This window comes from Salvia miltiorrhiza, chromosome 8 (assembly GCF_028751815.1).
Source record: "Salvia miltiorrhiza cultivar Shanhuang (shh) chromosome 8, IMPLAD_Smil_shh, whole genome shotgun sequence".
NCBI classification, from domain to species: Eukaryota; Viridiplantae; Streptophyta; class Magnoliopsida; order Lamiales; family Lamiaceae; genus Salvia; species Salvia miltiorrhiza.
The window spans coordinates 10,152,256-10,169,062 of NC_080394.1; the positions used below are offsets into that span (position 1 = coordinate 10,152,256).

The window sequence follows — 16,807 nt, forward strand, 5'->3', positions numbered from 1 at the left end:
CCCCCTGCTCTCCCAGCCCTGGCCGGATCTGGAGGCGAGATCTCCAAGCAAGTAACAATGTCTTCATCGGATTCCACACAAACCCAATCCATTTCCGACCCCTACGCCAATCTTGGCCTCACCAAAAACTCCGACGGTTCCTTCACACGCACCGCCGAATTCAATCCCACCACCGCCGCCTGCTCCGATCCACCCAGCTCAACTCCACACAACAACACCTGGGCCCGAATCTACCTCCCCCGCCACAAATCCTCCTCCGCCAAACTGCCCCTCGTACTCTTCTTCCACGGCGGATTCGTCGTCGCCACCGCCGCCTACGACATCTCTGCACAAGAGCAGCGGCGTCGTCCGTTCTCCAGATCCGGCGCCGCCGCCGCCTCCCTCCATCTCGCTCCCCCTGCTCTCCCAGCCCTGGCCGGCAGCAGCGGCTGCCTTCGTCATCTCTGCACAAGAGCAGCTGTCGCCGTTAGTTCTCCAGATCCAGCGACGCCACCGCCTCCCTCCATCTTGTCCGGCGAGCAGAGCGTGAGAGAGAGATCGTGAGCCGAGAGGGAGGAGTGAGAGGTGAGAGAGAGCAGGGAGGAGTGAGAGGAGTGAGAGGTGAGAGAGAGCAGAGAGTGAGAGAGAGAGCGCGTGAGAGAGAAATAAAAAAAAATTAAAAAACTTAAATAGTTAACGGCTGTTAACTCACCGTTAGGGCTAAGGGTGATTTTGTTCGATTTTAATTACCATAGGGGCTTATTTGACACACCCCTTGCCATAAGGGGCCCAATGCTATAAGGGCCTCCACGTTAGGGGCTGATCTGATACTTAACCCTTAAATATATAATGAAGAATATAATTATGGGAAATGGGATTTTAATTTGGCAGAAGATGTGAATAGCAGGAGGGACATGAAAGTAAAGTGAAGTACGTTGACAAACACGACTTCAACTGACATTACATCTCAGTACTAAACAGACGCACGTGTGAACTAATTTCCAAGAATATCGGCTGTTGTATTTCACTCTTTTGTCACTAATTTTCATTTTATTTTTAATTTCGGAATTTCACACTCGATCAAACTAGCAATTTGGGGAGACAATACAATAAACCCCATCGAAAACAATAAATAATTACTAAAAAGAAAAAGAAAAAGAAAAACCCCACGCTGCTCGTCGACTCCAACTCTCCTAAACCAGGTCAATTCTAGCTTTCTACTTCTATTTACACTTGAATTTGATTTTCAGTAACTGGGATTTTTCGTTGTCGTAGAATCGCCAAGTGGGGTTTGTGATTTTGATCGCAATTGCTCGTAATTTGGGTATCAGTAGCCTTCTCTGCTCTGATTGACGCATTTGATTTCTGGGTTTTGTTTTTTCGCTCTTATGTCGAATGGGTTTGATCTAATTATGCAATTTGTGGTGTTTTTTGATTTCTTATAATTGTCGTTGATAATCTGCTGAGTTCATCGTTTGATTATGAAAGTTGAGTGTAATTTGGTGGTATATGTATATCCGAACAATAAAAATTGAATATTTTTTGGGGGTGGGGTGGTGTTTAAATAGGAAAAACTCTTGCTGAACTTCAATTGTGCTGATCTGCATCCATGTGTTTCTTTGCTTCAGTATTTAGATTGTAGAGCTGATGAAGAGCTCTAGTTGGTAATTATTGATTGATTAATAGCAAATATTTGGTGAGGATTGGTAGTGTTTTACATCTTTACTAGAGTATTTACTGGGATCTTGGTATCTTGGATGTTGAGCAGAGTTGAATTAAAATGGTGGCTAGCCATCATTTTACTCGAATCGACACACTAGAGCTGAAAGAGCTTATTTATGAAAAGATCGGGCACCAAAGAGGTGAAACCTACTTCAATCACCTGAAGAGATTTCTGAGTTCGAAGCTGAGCAAGGATGACTTTGATAAGAGCTGCATAGAGACGATTGGGAGGGAGAATCTCTCTATCCATAATCGCCTCATCCGATCCATCATCCAGAATGCTTGTCGGGCTAAAACTCCGCCTCAAAAAGCTCGAAAAGTTGAGGCACTTGGTGTTAAAGTTGCCCATGGCCACCCGAGGAATCACCTTCAATCTCTTTACGGAGACGCATTCCCTCACTCTCCTCGCAAATGTAGGTCTCCTATCAGTAGGGATCGCAAGTTTCGTGATCGCCCTAGCCCTCTTGGCCCGTTGGGCAAGAGTCCTAGTCTCACGTGCGAAGAAACAGTTTCAAGAATACAAGAGCAGCAAAGTGCAGCAGAGTTGCAAACTGTCTCCGGCAGGCCTCCAACAGGCGCTGCATCAGTTGAAGACGGGGAAGAGGTTGAACAGTGTGCTGTGATCCCCGTTTCTCAGAGATGGAGTTCTATCACTGCTCCTCTTGGTGTTTCTGTCGATTTGGGTGGTGCTCGTAAAGCACCTCATCATTCTGGCCTGTCTTGTCAAACCAGTGGTGAATTGCCCGATACAAGATCCCTAGGGCGTCGTTTGCAGAAGAAGCTGGCATCGGAGGGAGTTGGAATTTCACTAGACGGCGCTAACCTGTTGAATAATGGTTTAGATGTGTATCTGAAGAAAATGATTTCAAAATGTATAGGTGTTGCTGGATCACGGTGTGTGGATCCTCTTGCTATGGTAAGACAGTCAAATGGTGAAAGGACAATGCAACCGAGCAATGCAAGTATGCTGGATTTTAGGGTAGCCATGGAGTCGAATCCATCCATACTCGGTGAAGATTGGTCCACACAGCTTGAGAAGGTATGCAATTATGCTTTACGATAAGCTCCGGAACTCATTGGACAAGCTATTCTATTTGACACAAATTTGACGATAACTCGAGGGGGAAACAAGTTGTGGATTTGTGAATGGGTGTTGGCAGCTTTAGTTGTAGGAAGGGGAGAGTGTGTATACAGGCGATTTTACACATCTGATATAGTCTCTAGAGTTGGAGGTCATCATTTTTTTCTTACATGGAGGTGTTGTGTTGTTTACAATAATCTGTTTAGTATAAAGAAGCCATTCTATCATGTTTTCAACGTTGTTTCCTAAAATGGAAATGTTGAAAGTTGCTAGCAGAGATGTATCGACTTTGTTCCTCTCATTTATTGTATATATAAATGTCTATTTCTCTCTCATCTTCTCTTCTCACTATCACAAGTTGCATCTGGATACATGCTTTTTATTGGAGGGATTATTTTTGTAATATAATTAATATTTGGATTCGGTTTCAACCTGTTTGAAAGGAGCCTAACACGAGACTGTCTTGAACTCCAAATGATGATGATGCTTATTCTCTGTCTCTGACATTCCTAGTAACCAGAACCTTGATCTTTATGTTTATTAATGGAAATATATTCTATTTGGGTACAGTGTCTGGAGAGATAAAACAGTACAAGTTCTGCAACAATAAATTATAAGGCCAAATGGTGGAGTCTGGGCATACAAAATAGTCATTTTACAACTTACAGAACTGAAGAAGTAATAATAATAGTAATAAACTAATTACATTATTAAAACAAATTGTCAGTTCCTACAAATTCATACACTAATAGGTGACTTGAGAAACCGGCAGAGGAAACTAACTTAATCTTCATCAATAGTTTCTGCCAAAAACTATCAATTCACCAGATTCTCCACAGGAAACTGTAAGCCCCCTTTTGCTTCTCCTTTGGTCATGTCTAGCAATGTAACCAAGCCGCCACCTGGGAATCAATCATTGACATGGATCTACTGCTCAAACTACCACCTCTTGGACTTTTTCTAAGCCTGCCATGTAGGTCAGGTAAACTGTCCACATATACGAGAATGAGTTGCTCACCAGAGGCTGCCAGAGAGAGAGAGAGATATAGCATTAGCCTATCTTCAAACATTTAGAGATGGAAATGGCTGGAGGGAAGCAAGAGAAAACAACAAACATACAACCACTCACCTGTAAATGAACAGGGACAAATTTGAATGTGATAAAATCACATATCGGCCAGTACATTACACCTCTAACTAGGGTCGGGACCATATCGCGTTTCAACCTACCAACAATCTCGGATCCACTTTCACCTGAGAATCACAACACAAAGTGGTATGCATTAGAAGCTGGCCTTATATATCAGCTGAAACAAGCCATCTCTTGAATGGAAGGCATGTTTCATTCCATCACGTCACCATTTGATGCAGATAGGAATCGCCTAATGCAATCACAATATGATGCAGGTAACGATTTTCCATTCCTGTGAAGTTTTTCAACCCAGCACACAACAGATCCATTTACTGGAATTAATTATAGAACTGCACTTTCAGATCCAGATGGTTTCCAGGAAAGAAGTTTAACAAAAGTGTATATTTCAAAAAGTTAAGCACAATAATCAAATGCCAAGATAGTATATAATCACATTGAACATTTGAAGTATGATCTTTCTTAGCACCCTAACATTATGGAATGGGGGTAGGAATGAAATGGAGGGAGGTATGGAATGACTATTCCCATGAGTTGAGAAATAAATGACTATGCCTAATCTAGTGAATGGTGATTTCTAAGAAAACATTATACCAAGCAAAGGAATGCAATGGAGGTAGGAATCACCATTCAATTCCCAATGGCGATTCCTACCTCCATAATTCCATTACATTCTTTTGCTTGGTACATTTTTTTCTTAGGAATCATCATTCTAGTATGGGAATAGTCATTCATTCCACCTACCATGGTATTAGCCAATTCATTCCTATAGCAACGGGTTAGAAAGTGAGCTTATGTATCATATATGCACACAAACCACCCATAAACATGCATGTCTCCCTTTCCATTTGTTCTACTTTGACAACCCACTTCAAATGTTGTTTAACAAAATTCTAATGCATCCGAGTGTTTGTTATATTTACTCAAAGACAACCATGTGAGACAACAAACATCAATAACATTTAACGGTAAAATGATTTATCACACTTTTGAGCAATGAATAATATCATTTTCAAATGATTTATCATCGAATTTAACAATTTAGCAACAAGCATATAAAATTGCAAACAATAAAAATTTCCTATAATGGCCTTTACATTCAATAATACTAGTAAAATTCATAATTAAACTGACATTTGTATAATTTCTACTGACTAAAAAGTTCGGTTGATTATGCAAGTTCAAGAGCTGAAGGCAATCTAATGGTTTATAAGTAGAAGAAACTAGAAAAGAAATGGTGGAACCTTGTAAACCAGCATTAACAGAGAAGAACAAAGCAGTCACTATGGGCCCATACACCATCTGCCCCAACGCCATTTTCGCAAACGTCGACAAAAGATCACGCTTCGGAAACGCTCGCGATACGAAATTGAACCAAAAATGCAACGAAGGCCCCACTATCAGCATTCCGTAGCCCGCCATTCGCAGAGTCCTCACCAAATCATACCCCTCTCCATTTCCCCCCACAATCGTCACAATAGTCTGAACGATACAAAAGTATTAGGAAAAAAAAAGAGGCAAAAATAGTGTAAATCTTCGTTTTTATTGATTTGCTATAGGTTACCTGAGACGATAAATCTGCGGCGGTGTAGATGAGGGCGGCCGTGACGCTTTTGGTGGCAACGGGTCGGGTACTGATCATGCCCAAATACCAGCTGACAAACCCGAATCTCGGCGAAGAGGAAGATCGGTTCGATGAGAAAATGGCGGATATGAGACTGGGAGCGGAGAATTCGAAGTCCTTCCATTTGCGCGAGATGGAGTGAGGGAAACGGGAACAGCATTTTGATTGGTGGAGTTGGTCGTCGAGAAGACTGCCTACTTTCTTGGGGGGATCGGGTAGGGAGTGTTTGGAGCGAACGGGTTTCAGGGAACGGACGAGGGATTGGCGTTGGCGGAAAAGAGCAGTGGCGGCGGCGGCCATGGCGATGAAAGTGTGGTGTTTGGCTATGGGGTTTTAGGAGAGGTTTTGCGTGATAGGCATGAGAACTGAGAAAAGCCCACAAAATGGGAAATTTTATAGCTAATGGGAGCTTTCCTTTGGCGACGCTCCCAATGGACGCGTGGATTTCAAACCAAAAAAATTAGTAAAACTATACAAAGGTATCATTGCGGTGCATGAGTGCATCTCATCTCATGCATTAAATTTGAAAAGCTAAGGTATCCAACTATCCAAGTATATGTCTGATGATTAATACTAATTTTGACTGAAAAATAAGATTGAATAATAATCTTCATTACATAAAGCAGTATTTAATCTGCTTTTTATTATTATAGGAGTATATACTTTGCATATTTGACAAATAAAAGCAGTAGAAGCTTGCTGCGAGTGGGCAAAAGCCTTGTCAACGTCCAACAACTAGAACCTTGCCACAGAGAGTTTGGAGGTTGGGACACACCCAACTATCTTCTTGCACGTGCCGCGGATGTATACATTTATAATTTTGCCGACATGTTCTCTTACTAAAATATACGTCCTCCGTTTCTCAATGAATTTCTTCTTCTTCTTTTTTCGACGTCACAAAAATATATTTTATTTATTTTTAAACTATACTCCATCATTATTATTATTATTATTATTATTATTATTATTATTATTATTATTTTCCACTCTCAGGTAATAATTAAAATATACTATTTCCATCATTCTCAATATACTCAATAACTTTTTTCTCCATTAGTAATACATTCAACAATCTTTTCTTAAAACTCATGTCACTCCCATTTAGAAAGTTCTTTAATGGATGAAGAGAGTACATGTATTTTATTTAAAAATTAGTATGATACCAATAAATTAAAATTTCTAATTAATATTTTTATTTAAAAATTAATTTGAAAACTTACTTAGATATATATATATATATCCTCCGTCCACAATATTGTTGTTACTTTGTGGACGACACGAATTTTAAGAAAGTGATGGTGGATATTGTAGTGAGTGAAGTTTGAGTCTCATTATTTTTTTTATATAAATTAAAAGTATTAAATAAAGAAATTTAAAGACCGCGCTCCATAGGGGTTTCGAACCCAAGACCTGTGACCTTAGACATTAACCCTTTATCGTTTAGCCAACACACGCGTACAAGTCTCACTATTATTGTGAATGAAGTTTGTGGATCATACTATTATAAATAGAATCGGAAAAGGTACTGTGAACGGATCAAAATGACAAAGATATTGTACTCTCGTTGAACTAAAACATAATAAAAACTTTGAAGTAAAAATCTTAAAAAAAAAATAAAATAAAAAATAGTGAAACAGAAAAAACTGGGATGAGTGATCTCAAGTATTTGAAAATGCAAAGTGACAATTCTCTACTCATATTTGGGTTGAGATGGATGCGGCAACGACCGTTTTGTTCATGTCTATTGGGCATCACGGTCATGCTAGTATTCGTCGTACTGTTCCTTGGATCCGGCTGCTTACTCAGTATCGGCGGGTCAGCTTTCATGTTGATAGCTAGTTTGTTTTGACGTATTTTTTTTTATTTTTTTATTTGTTTCCTTTGTCCTCTAGATGTAGTCATTTTGGATTACATTTATTTATGTTTTTTATTGGTATGTTTTATGTTTCTCCTTGTTGTTTTTGCTGGCGTTGTCATTTTTGGACAACGTTTTGTATGAGATACTAGTTGATAATTTATTTATAGGTTGGGGTTTGCCTAACCCTTCACTCTTTCCAGTGTTTTTTTTTTAGTTCTCTCTACATTTTTGACGGATTTTTTTAAAAGCTTGTAAATATTGCTGATATTTTCTGAAAAGTCATTTTAGTATTAAAATTTTAAACAAGTTCCAAAAAAAGAAGAAGAAAACGAATAGAACACTTATGAAAGACTTTTTAGACATGAAAGAATATTTATGTACGGAAAAATGCTTTCTATGATTTTAATAAATTCTTTTACTTTTATCTTTGATTTCATTTAATTCTTATTTAAAGATTTAGTTAACTTTTTCGTTAAATAAGTAACATTCATTATTTATTTTATAAATAAATTACACCGTGTTTTTTTTCTTTTTTGAAGGGGATCGATATATGATTTTTTTTTTTTTGACTTGGGGGAGTTGGGGAGGGGGAGCAGTGGAGTTTGAACCCGATACTTCACTGTTCACACACAGGTAGTCGCACCGCTTGGTGTCCCCTTGGAGAATGTGTGAATGAATTTATCCAAGGGCAAAGGTGAATTTGGGTAAAGCCATTAGAAGGTAATTTTGTTTGAGTAGTGCTATTTGGACAAAATTTGTCCGGATAAAAAATATTAAATACTTTAAAAAATTGATTTGTTTAAAAAAAATGGTTCAAATTTAAAATGTAGTTACTTTCATTGTTTTCTCCATATTGTAAGTTTTTAACAATTTTTTTAATTTTAATTTTTTTTGTACCTTTTCTACGTTAAAAATAATAAAAATTAAAAAGATTATTAAAAATTTACAAAAATAATTACAATATAGAGAAAACAATAAAATTAACAAAATTCTTTTTTACTTAGAACCAAAAATTTTAAATAAATTTATTTTTTAAAATATTTAACCATATTTTGTCCAATAGCATTATTGATTTTGTTTTGGGGGATTTTAATGATGGTTGACCAATATGATTAATAAAATAAAGCTGCATGATTACGAAGGTTACTTTATTTCAGAATTGAAAAACATTTTCAATTGCAGAAAATCACTTTAAATAATTTTACGTTTCTCTTTCAAACATAACTTGACATGACACCCATAGCGTTTCAAATAAGCACATCAAAATTTCGTTTTCGAACCCTAAAATGATTTATGATTTGTTCTAATCGGGCCCTCCTATCCTATATTTGTAGAGCAAAACTTAAATGATTTAGGAGCTACTATTAATTAGAACATGCATTTTTACGTTTTTAATATTGTTAGGCATGTGTTTGACTATTGCATCCAAAGAGTGTTAAAAAAAATTGAAGTTTAGTAAGTTGTAATTATAAGGCTATTTTTTATACGGACGGAGGTATCATGGATATATATCTGAATTGTCACTATTATTTACTATAGTTTTCATTTTTGTTAACCAGTAAAAGAATAAGTGTTAATAGGCAAAAATCCTTATTCCTTATGTTAATGCTCTATTTTATAAATTTAAGCATTTTATGTCATAATTATGCGAAGTACCTATTTTACTCTTTGATGTTGATGAATTTGCTTGTTTTTTTGTAAAAGTCTTACACATTTGACCGATTTGACAGTTATCAGTCATAAAAGTCAACGATTTGATAGTTATCAGTCAATAGTACATATGATCGGTGAGTGGCTAGATCATGTGTCTGCCCGGGCGGACACATAATTTCATCGAGCGGACACATGATTTTACCGGTCGGACACATGATCTAGCACCCAAATCATATGTCCGATCGATAAAATCATATGCCCGCCCGGTAAAATTATGTGTTCGTCCGGACGGACACATAATTTAGCCATCTACTGGTCACATGTACTCTTGACTGATAGCTGTCAAATCGATGATTTTTATGACTGATAGCTGTCAAATCAGTCAAATGTGTAAGACTTTCACAAAAAAATCAAGCAAACCAATCAAATCATGAGATATTTAAATAATATAGCATAAAATGCTTATGTTTATAAAAGAAGGCCTTTTTTCACATATAACTTAAGAAATAGAGCATTTTAAATTTTCACTCAAGTTAAAAGAATAATTTTCACTTTTCTTCTTTGAATAATTTTAGTTTTTGTCCATCAACGTATAATATTGTATTTTTAATTTTATTTTTTTTAATTGAAGAGAGCTTAAAGTGGGATAACGTGAGAGAGAGGGAGGGGGTGAATTAATTAGGTCAAATTTAACGGCTAAAGAGATGGGAGTACTAAACGGGCTCTCTAAGCTTAGTATTTAATTTATGGCCTATGGGTGTCAAATTTAAGGGCAAAAGGACAGATTACCAAATGGACCTCTATTAGTTCTAGGGGTGTTTGTTTTTTATTCCTTTAATTTTAAGGATAATATATTTATTAAGTTGGTATAAAATTATACCACTTTCTTTTAAATATAAAATTTAAAATTTACAATCTATCTGAGAGGCTACCTGAAAAAATTATACAATCTATCTGAATTTTTTTATAAGTCAAAGCAAACGAAGTATAAGGGGATAAATGTAACTTATCTCACCCTTATACCTCGAAGCAAACACCCTATTATATTAAGCATTTAGTACAATTTATGATGAGGTAAAATTTGGAGTAGCTGTGCCAGTCCCTATATATATATATATATATATATATATATATATATATATTGTGAAATTAATAATTGATCATCAATTTAATTTAGGGTTAATTGTCACAAAATTCACATATTTTTTTATTTTTGGGTTTTTTCCCATGACAATTTTTTTTTTACTTAACAATACATGAATTGGAAAATTAAAAGGGAATTTCCCCCGCATTCAGTTTTTCTCCCAAATCAAATCCGAGCCGGCAGTCAGAAAGCCAGCATGGATATGTCATTCGATGACTGAAACAATGCAGTTTGACATTCACCTAAAATGACATCGTTTTACTACTTGATGTTCATAAATTAATTTTAACTTCAGAATTAGGGTTCTCTGCAATTCAAAATCAACAAAAATTGGTGGGCTGAGGCTTATGACGCAGATTTCGAGGTAGGAGCAAGACACCCTTCCGCCATCGCCGGAGAAACCTCGAGAGCAGACGCAGATTCATGGCAGCCTCAGCAACGGCGAGGGCTGTCCTAATATCACGCGCCGCCGATTTATCGCTCAAACCCACCCTATCTGTTCACCCGCCGCTCGCACACCACTTCTTCATCCGCCCTTTGCTACCGGCGGCCCCGAGGAAGCGCGTTGCGATTAGTTGCCTGATTTTCGGTGTCGACGACGGTGGAGTCTCCGACGAGTTCATCTCCACCAGGAAATCGGTGCCCGAATTCTCCGTCATAGCGAACATTCTGAATAAAATCGAGCCGCTAGACAATTCTATTTCCTCGAGAGGGGTTTCGGATTCAGCTAAAGATTCGATGAAGCCGACGATCTCCACGATGCTCGGACTTCTGCCTTCGGTTCTTGTTTTAAGATTGTTACACAGATGGAAAATGGATCTTATGTGGCGTCCATGTAATATTTTAAATTTAATACTCCATGTAATATTTTAAATTTAACACCAGGACTAAATTTTGACACATTGGATCCGCGTCATTTCATTGGTGGCCAGAAATTGAATGCGGGGGAAATTACCTTTTAATTTTTCAATTCATGTATTCTCAAATAAAAAAATCTTGTCATGGGAAAAAAATCAAAAAACAAAAAAGTATGCAGATTTTTTGGTAACTAACCCTTTAATTTATAACTTTCTAGTTAATTTTCAATTTATCGGATTAAATTGCTCCTAAAATAAATACAACAAAATTTATGCACACATTGGTAAAAATCCCTATTCTGCATCCCATCTCTCTCTCTAGTTTACTCTTTTGTTTCCTTCTCATTTCGATGATTCCATAAATTTCAAATAACACAAATTTATAATACTTTCCACCACTTTAGCACTCCTTTCTTTCTTGCACATTTTCAAATGGAACATTTGTCTTAAAATACACGAACTTTCAATAAATTGCGATTTTTCCATGATCTTTAATTTTTTTTTTAAATACACTATCTTTCGATTTTTTTTCCCACAGGTATGAAATATCCCCAAATATAAGCTGATTTTAGGGGTTTTGACTTAGATTTTTTGATACGTACTTAAGCATGAGGAATTTTCAATTCACAAATACATCGACTTTATTATCACTCACACTTAGATATCAAAATTCTAAATCTGAAGCCCTAAAATCAACTTCTATTTGGGGTATTTCATACACATGCAAAATATCAGAAAAAATCGAAAAGTGATGTATTTTTTTTTCAAAGTTTAAAAGTCATGAAAAAAAATGAAAATTTATTAAAAATTTATGTATTTTACTCTTTTCAAATATTACTCAAATTGACATACTTAATTAACATGTCCGGCATATATAATTGATTCCAAATCAATTATAGCAGCAAGTCCACACTTTATATGCAAACGCACAAGAAAAAAATTAAATGTTCCACAGTTTCATAATGAATCAAATAAAAAGGCTCTTGTTATGAGTGACTTCTGGGTACTCCTCGTTTCAAAAGATTTTGTCTAGTCGGAATATGTTTTGGAGAAGTTTCCAACAAAAGCAATTACGCTGATTGAAATGAAATAGTGCATTTACGAAGGAAATTTAATTCTCATCTCATTTATTGTTGTACCGGCACAAAACATTCAATTTTTATTACAAAATATTACTTCAAGATACTAAACGATTATTTTGATATTCAATATTGGCATGTAGTAATTTGGTTTTTGAGTGACTCTCCTACAAATTTTTGTAAATATGTACCTCTTTTTTGTTTCAATTGAAGCTCAATGCAACTTGAAAAAAGAAAAAGAAAAAGAACGTAAATTAACTTAATAAAGTGTGTTAAACTGGACTGGCTTAATTAACTCACATAACAGATTAAATTTATTATTGGTTATAGCTAAAGATTTCGTTAATTACAAACTGTTCTTTCTTCTCGATTTTAATGAAGCTATTCGTTTCACTCAAAGTAGCTTTCTTAGGATTTTCTTTTGCTTTTCTAAGATTATTCCAAAGCAGCTTGAAATATAATCTCCTCAAACTTCAATCAGAATATTACTATAGAAGTATTAGGATTTGTACTCTGAATGCACGTTACAAGAAAGGAATATTAGAATTTATAGAGAGAAAAAAATATATACCTGAAAATTATCACTATTATTTTTTAAAAATCTGTTACCTAATCTGACCTAGAGCCTTTCTCACAAGTTGTTCTATACCATCACCCAATTTTTTCTTGTAAAGAAAAGTGGTTACAAAGTTAAAGTAATTTTCTTTTATTGGTCATGACGGAGGACTCAAGTTAATTTAACAATATCATAATATTAGTATGCAATTATATCATGAATTTACATGACACATATCACACATATATGTAATCGGTCTATCAATTACATGTGAAACAAAATCTTCTATAATTTGAATTGTACCATCGATTTCTTTTGATCAAATAAATTAATTAAAAAATTATTTATATAAAAATTATTTCATATACTATGATTATAAATAATACTCCCTCCGTCCCTGAAATAAGTTCATCTTTTTCCTTTTTGGGACGTCCCCCAAATAAGTTTCTCTTTCTTTCTTTCCATTTTTGGACAACTACCCTACCACTAATAATACTTTATTTATTCTTACTTTTCACTTTTTCACCACTCCCAATACTAATTATAGTAACACTTTTTCACATTTTCACAACTCCCAATACTAATTATAACATATTTTTCTCCACTATCAATACAATTTATCATTTTTCCTTAAAATCCGTGCCGTCCCCAAAGAGAAATTTATTTTGAGGACGGAGTGAGTATAAAATACTATGATATAAAGTGATTCCCCATCGAATTTCAACGGGTTAGACACTAGTCATACTATAATCTAATCATGCCTCTTCCAAATATACCGTATCTTCCGAAAGCAATCCCAACTCGCAACATAAACTTTAATTTTATTCCTAATTAGCAAATATCAATCCCACCGAAAAGAACATGTTTCAAATTTTTCCTTCTATTTTTATTTTTATTTTTTGGTGAATTTTCCTTCTAATTCATAACTACTAAGGCTTCGTTCTCTTTAATGGAAAATGTTGAAAAATATATATTCTTACAATTTTTCACCATTTTCATATACTCCATCCGTCCCACGAATCTTGACACGTGTGATTTCGGCACGAAAATTAAGAATTTGTACGTAGATTAATATTTTAAGTGTATAAGTAATAATACGTGTACGGCCCAATTGTAGACTCGTAATTCTTTTAAGTGTACGGCCCATTTTCATATACTCCCTCCAGTTGTACCGCCCACGAATCTTAACACGTATTCTTCGGGCAAGATGAAAAAAAAAAAAAAAATCAAGCAACCCCTTTTTCCTTATTTTCACTCCAATTCATGATAATATTATCACGAGGATTAATGTGATGATATTTTTCTTGGGATATTGATGTGATAAACTATATTTTTCACCTTCAAGAACGAGAGATAAAAAAGATGGGGATGATAATATTTACTCATGTTTTCTTATTTTTCTTTTTTTCATGATAAATTTAATTACTACCAAAGAGAATGCACACTGAGTGTGCGTTACTTTAATGGAAAATTAGAGAAAATATATATTTTCACTCTTTTCACCATTTTTACATGTTTTCCATGTTAGAAAATTTTCTCCGCACATGGTAGATTAATGTTTTCTAAAACAATTCCTTTTCATTCATTTTTTCCCCATATTATCTTTGGGTAGTGATGTAAAAATATTTTCTTTTCATCTCTAATAAATATATGATAAAAAATAAAAAAAAGGAATAATATTTTTTTCACCTTCTATTATCCATCGTTTTCCAACGAAGAATTTACAACCAACATAAACACACCATAAAGAGTGAAGGCTTCAAAAAAGTCGATTCATGCGAGGCGTGAATAAAAAATGATTCTTGATGGTTATGATAAAGAGTGAAGATAAATCAAATACGAGTTTAGGACCACAGATTGCAAGGTCAATCAAATCATGTTACTGAAAGTGACAATGTAAAAAGTGTTTTTGCACCTTGGAAACCTTCACTAAAAATATGACAACAGAACTTATTCTACTGAAGTTTGTATGGAAGCATTTATGCATGATTAATGCCTCCACACACACACACTTGTATATATATATAAGATCACATAAGCCACGGCTGTTACATACTATAATACAATCAAATCAAAGTGAGATATATATATATAGGCATGGCTGTGACTGCACGAATCCACTACAACATCATGCTGCTATTCAAGCCTTTCTCACCGTATGTAGTTTATTTCATAAATTCAATTTCAATTCGTTTTACACCTTCCTCGTTTCTTATTCTTTTAAGCAAAAAAGAGAGAGAGAGAATCACAAAAATAATGATTATTTTAACAGAAGATCATGTAAGTTGGTGGGGACTGGATTTTGTATATTTTAAGTTGGAGATTTTTCATTGGTGGGGGCCTTGCTCGCTCCGCCTCTCACCTAACGCATTTATGAGGATAAATCCTGAGTAGGAATTGAATTAAAATTCTGCATTGTAAAATTTAAACAAACTTTTATCATAAATAAAGTTATAATGTTTGATAGTATTTTGATGAAACGTAGATGGGGAATACGGTGCATGAGCAGTTTGGCAAGGGAGTGTAAGAGGAAAAGCGCGGAGAAAGAAGCGGCGGCGGCGGCGGAGAAGGGGTGGTGGATGCCTCACCCACGCACCGGAATATATTTTCCGAGAGGACAAGAGTGGGTGATGGATGATATCCCAAATGGTGCTGCGTCCTTTGATTGTACCTTCTGGTTCAGGGGAACTGATGATGGACTCGATCCTCATTATAATTATAATCATAATCATAATCATATCAATTAATCTCTATCTAATTTTAACTCATAACTATCTAATTTCAACTAATAACTCTTCTCTCTTAACCTCATTTTCCCTTACTTATTTGATGTCCCAAAACTTATAAATAAATGTGCTCTTTCTATTGAGTTGAGAGTATGAACTGGTTGTTAATGCAATCGCTCTGTTTTTTAATAACTCTGCTGTTAAAATTATTATATCATGAAAATGAATAAATGTACTCTTTTTATTCTTAATACATGCAAAAAAATAAAAAATAAATTAAAGACTGTAAACACAAATTTTTGTATTTCAATTTGATAAAATACAAAAGGGGTTACAAAGATAATTTGATAGATTTGAAGATGGAGTTTATGCGGGTTGCAATCTCTAGTTAATCCTCTGATTCTTCTCTTCCATTTGATTCTTGAACAAGCTCGAAGGTTATTGAAATACTTGATTTGATGACGCCAATCCAAGGGACTTGAGTCGTGATTTTGGATTGAACGTTGAACTTGATTTGATTTGAGAAGAACGTCCTTAGAATTTTGTAAGAACGCCTTGAAGCTTTGGGACTTGGTTGATTTGATTTGAGGAAGATCGTTCTTGGAATTTGTAAGAACGCCTTGAAGCTTTCGAACTTGATTTCTTTGGATACTTGAAGATCACTTCAAAGATTTGCAGGAATACTTGAAGAGTTTGAAGGATACTTGAAGATTTGAACGCTCAAATACTTGAAGATTCGAATGATACTTGAAGATTTGAATTCTCAAATACTTGAAGATTCGAAGGATACTTGAATGTTGCCTTGAAGATCTTGAAGATTTGAAGGATACTTGAATGTTGCCTTGAAGATCTTGAAGATTCGAAGGATACTTGATGATTTGAATTCTCAAATACTTGAAGATTCGAAGGATACTTGAATGTTGCCTTGAAGATCTTGAAGATTTGAAGGATACTTGATGAATACTCGAAGACTTGATAGAATTCTTTGAACTCCTCAATCTTCCACTTCAACTTGTGATACTAGAGAGAATTCTTTATGCTCTTCGATCTTCCGCTCCTTCGAGTTGTCATTTTATGAGCTCCCAACACCTCTATTTATAGATTTTAGAGATGGGCTTCATGGGCTTTATGGGCTTTGGGCTTCCATGTATGGGCTTTAGGGCCTTAGGTGTCCATAAGCCCATTAATTCATTTATGTTAAATATTAATTATATATCTATTTAATTTAGGAATAAAATCCCATTTAATAAAATAGAAAATATAATTGAATATTTAATTCATGAATTTACACGTGGCATGATTTAATTCGACGACAAATTTAATTGTCTACAAATTGCCCCATCGAGACTTGTTTATGGACGAAATGCCTTTGGTAATA

General features: G+C 35.2%; 2 protein-coding genes and 1 long non-coding RNA gene across 5 annotated transcripts; 2 read left to right on the forward strand and 1 right to left on the reverse strand.

The window, feature by feature from the left end:
- The first annotated feature begins 987 nt into the window (after positions 1-987).
- On the forward strand, positions 988-3,117 carry LOC131000876 (uncharacterized). Of its 3 annotated transcripts, none has more exons than XM_057927008.1 (2): positions 988-1,181; positions 1,748-3,117. In XM_057927008.1, exon 2 carries the CDS (start codon positions 1,760-1,762, stop codon positions 2,762-2,764), a length of 1,005 nt encoding a protein of 334 aa, XP_057782991.1. In that variant the 5' UTR covers positions 988-1,181; positions 1,748-1,759; the 3' UTR covers positions 2,765-3,117. The 3 variants fall into 3 exon arrangements, with proteins under 3 accessions (XP_057782991.1, XP_057782993.1, XP_057782992.1); XM_057927010.1 differs by having other exon boundaries at positions 1,032-1,303; XM_057927009.1 differs by having other exon boundaries at positions 1,033-1,181; positions 1,608-3,117.
- Positions 3,118-3,356: 239 nt separating this feature from the next.
- On the reverse strand, positions 3,357-5,988 carry LOC131000886 (uncharacterized). The gene is made up of 4 exons (XM_057927025.1): positions 5,497-5,988; positions 5,177-5,414; positions 3,912-4,036; positions 3,357-3,806 (listed from the first exon to the last, which is right to left on the reverse strand). The coding sequence occupies exons 1-4, from the start codon at positions 5,854-5,856 to the stop codon at positions 3,717-3,719; spliced, it is 813 nt and encodes a 270-aa protein (XP_057783008.1). The 5' UTR covers positions 5,857-5,988; the 3' UTR covers positions 3,357-3,716.
- Positions 5,989-15,861: 9,873 nt separating this feature from the next.
- LOC131000943 (uncharacterized) lies at positions 15,862-16,466 on the forward strand. The gene is made up of 2 exons (XR_009093822.1): positions 15,862-16,120; positions 16,370-16,466. It is a non-coding gene; the product is annotated as an uncharacterized LOC131000943 (long non-coding RNA).
- Positions 16,467-16,807: the final 341 nt, after the last annotated feature.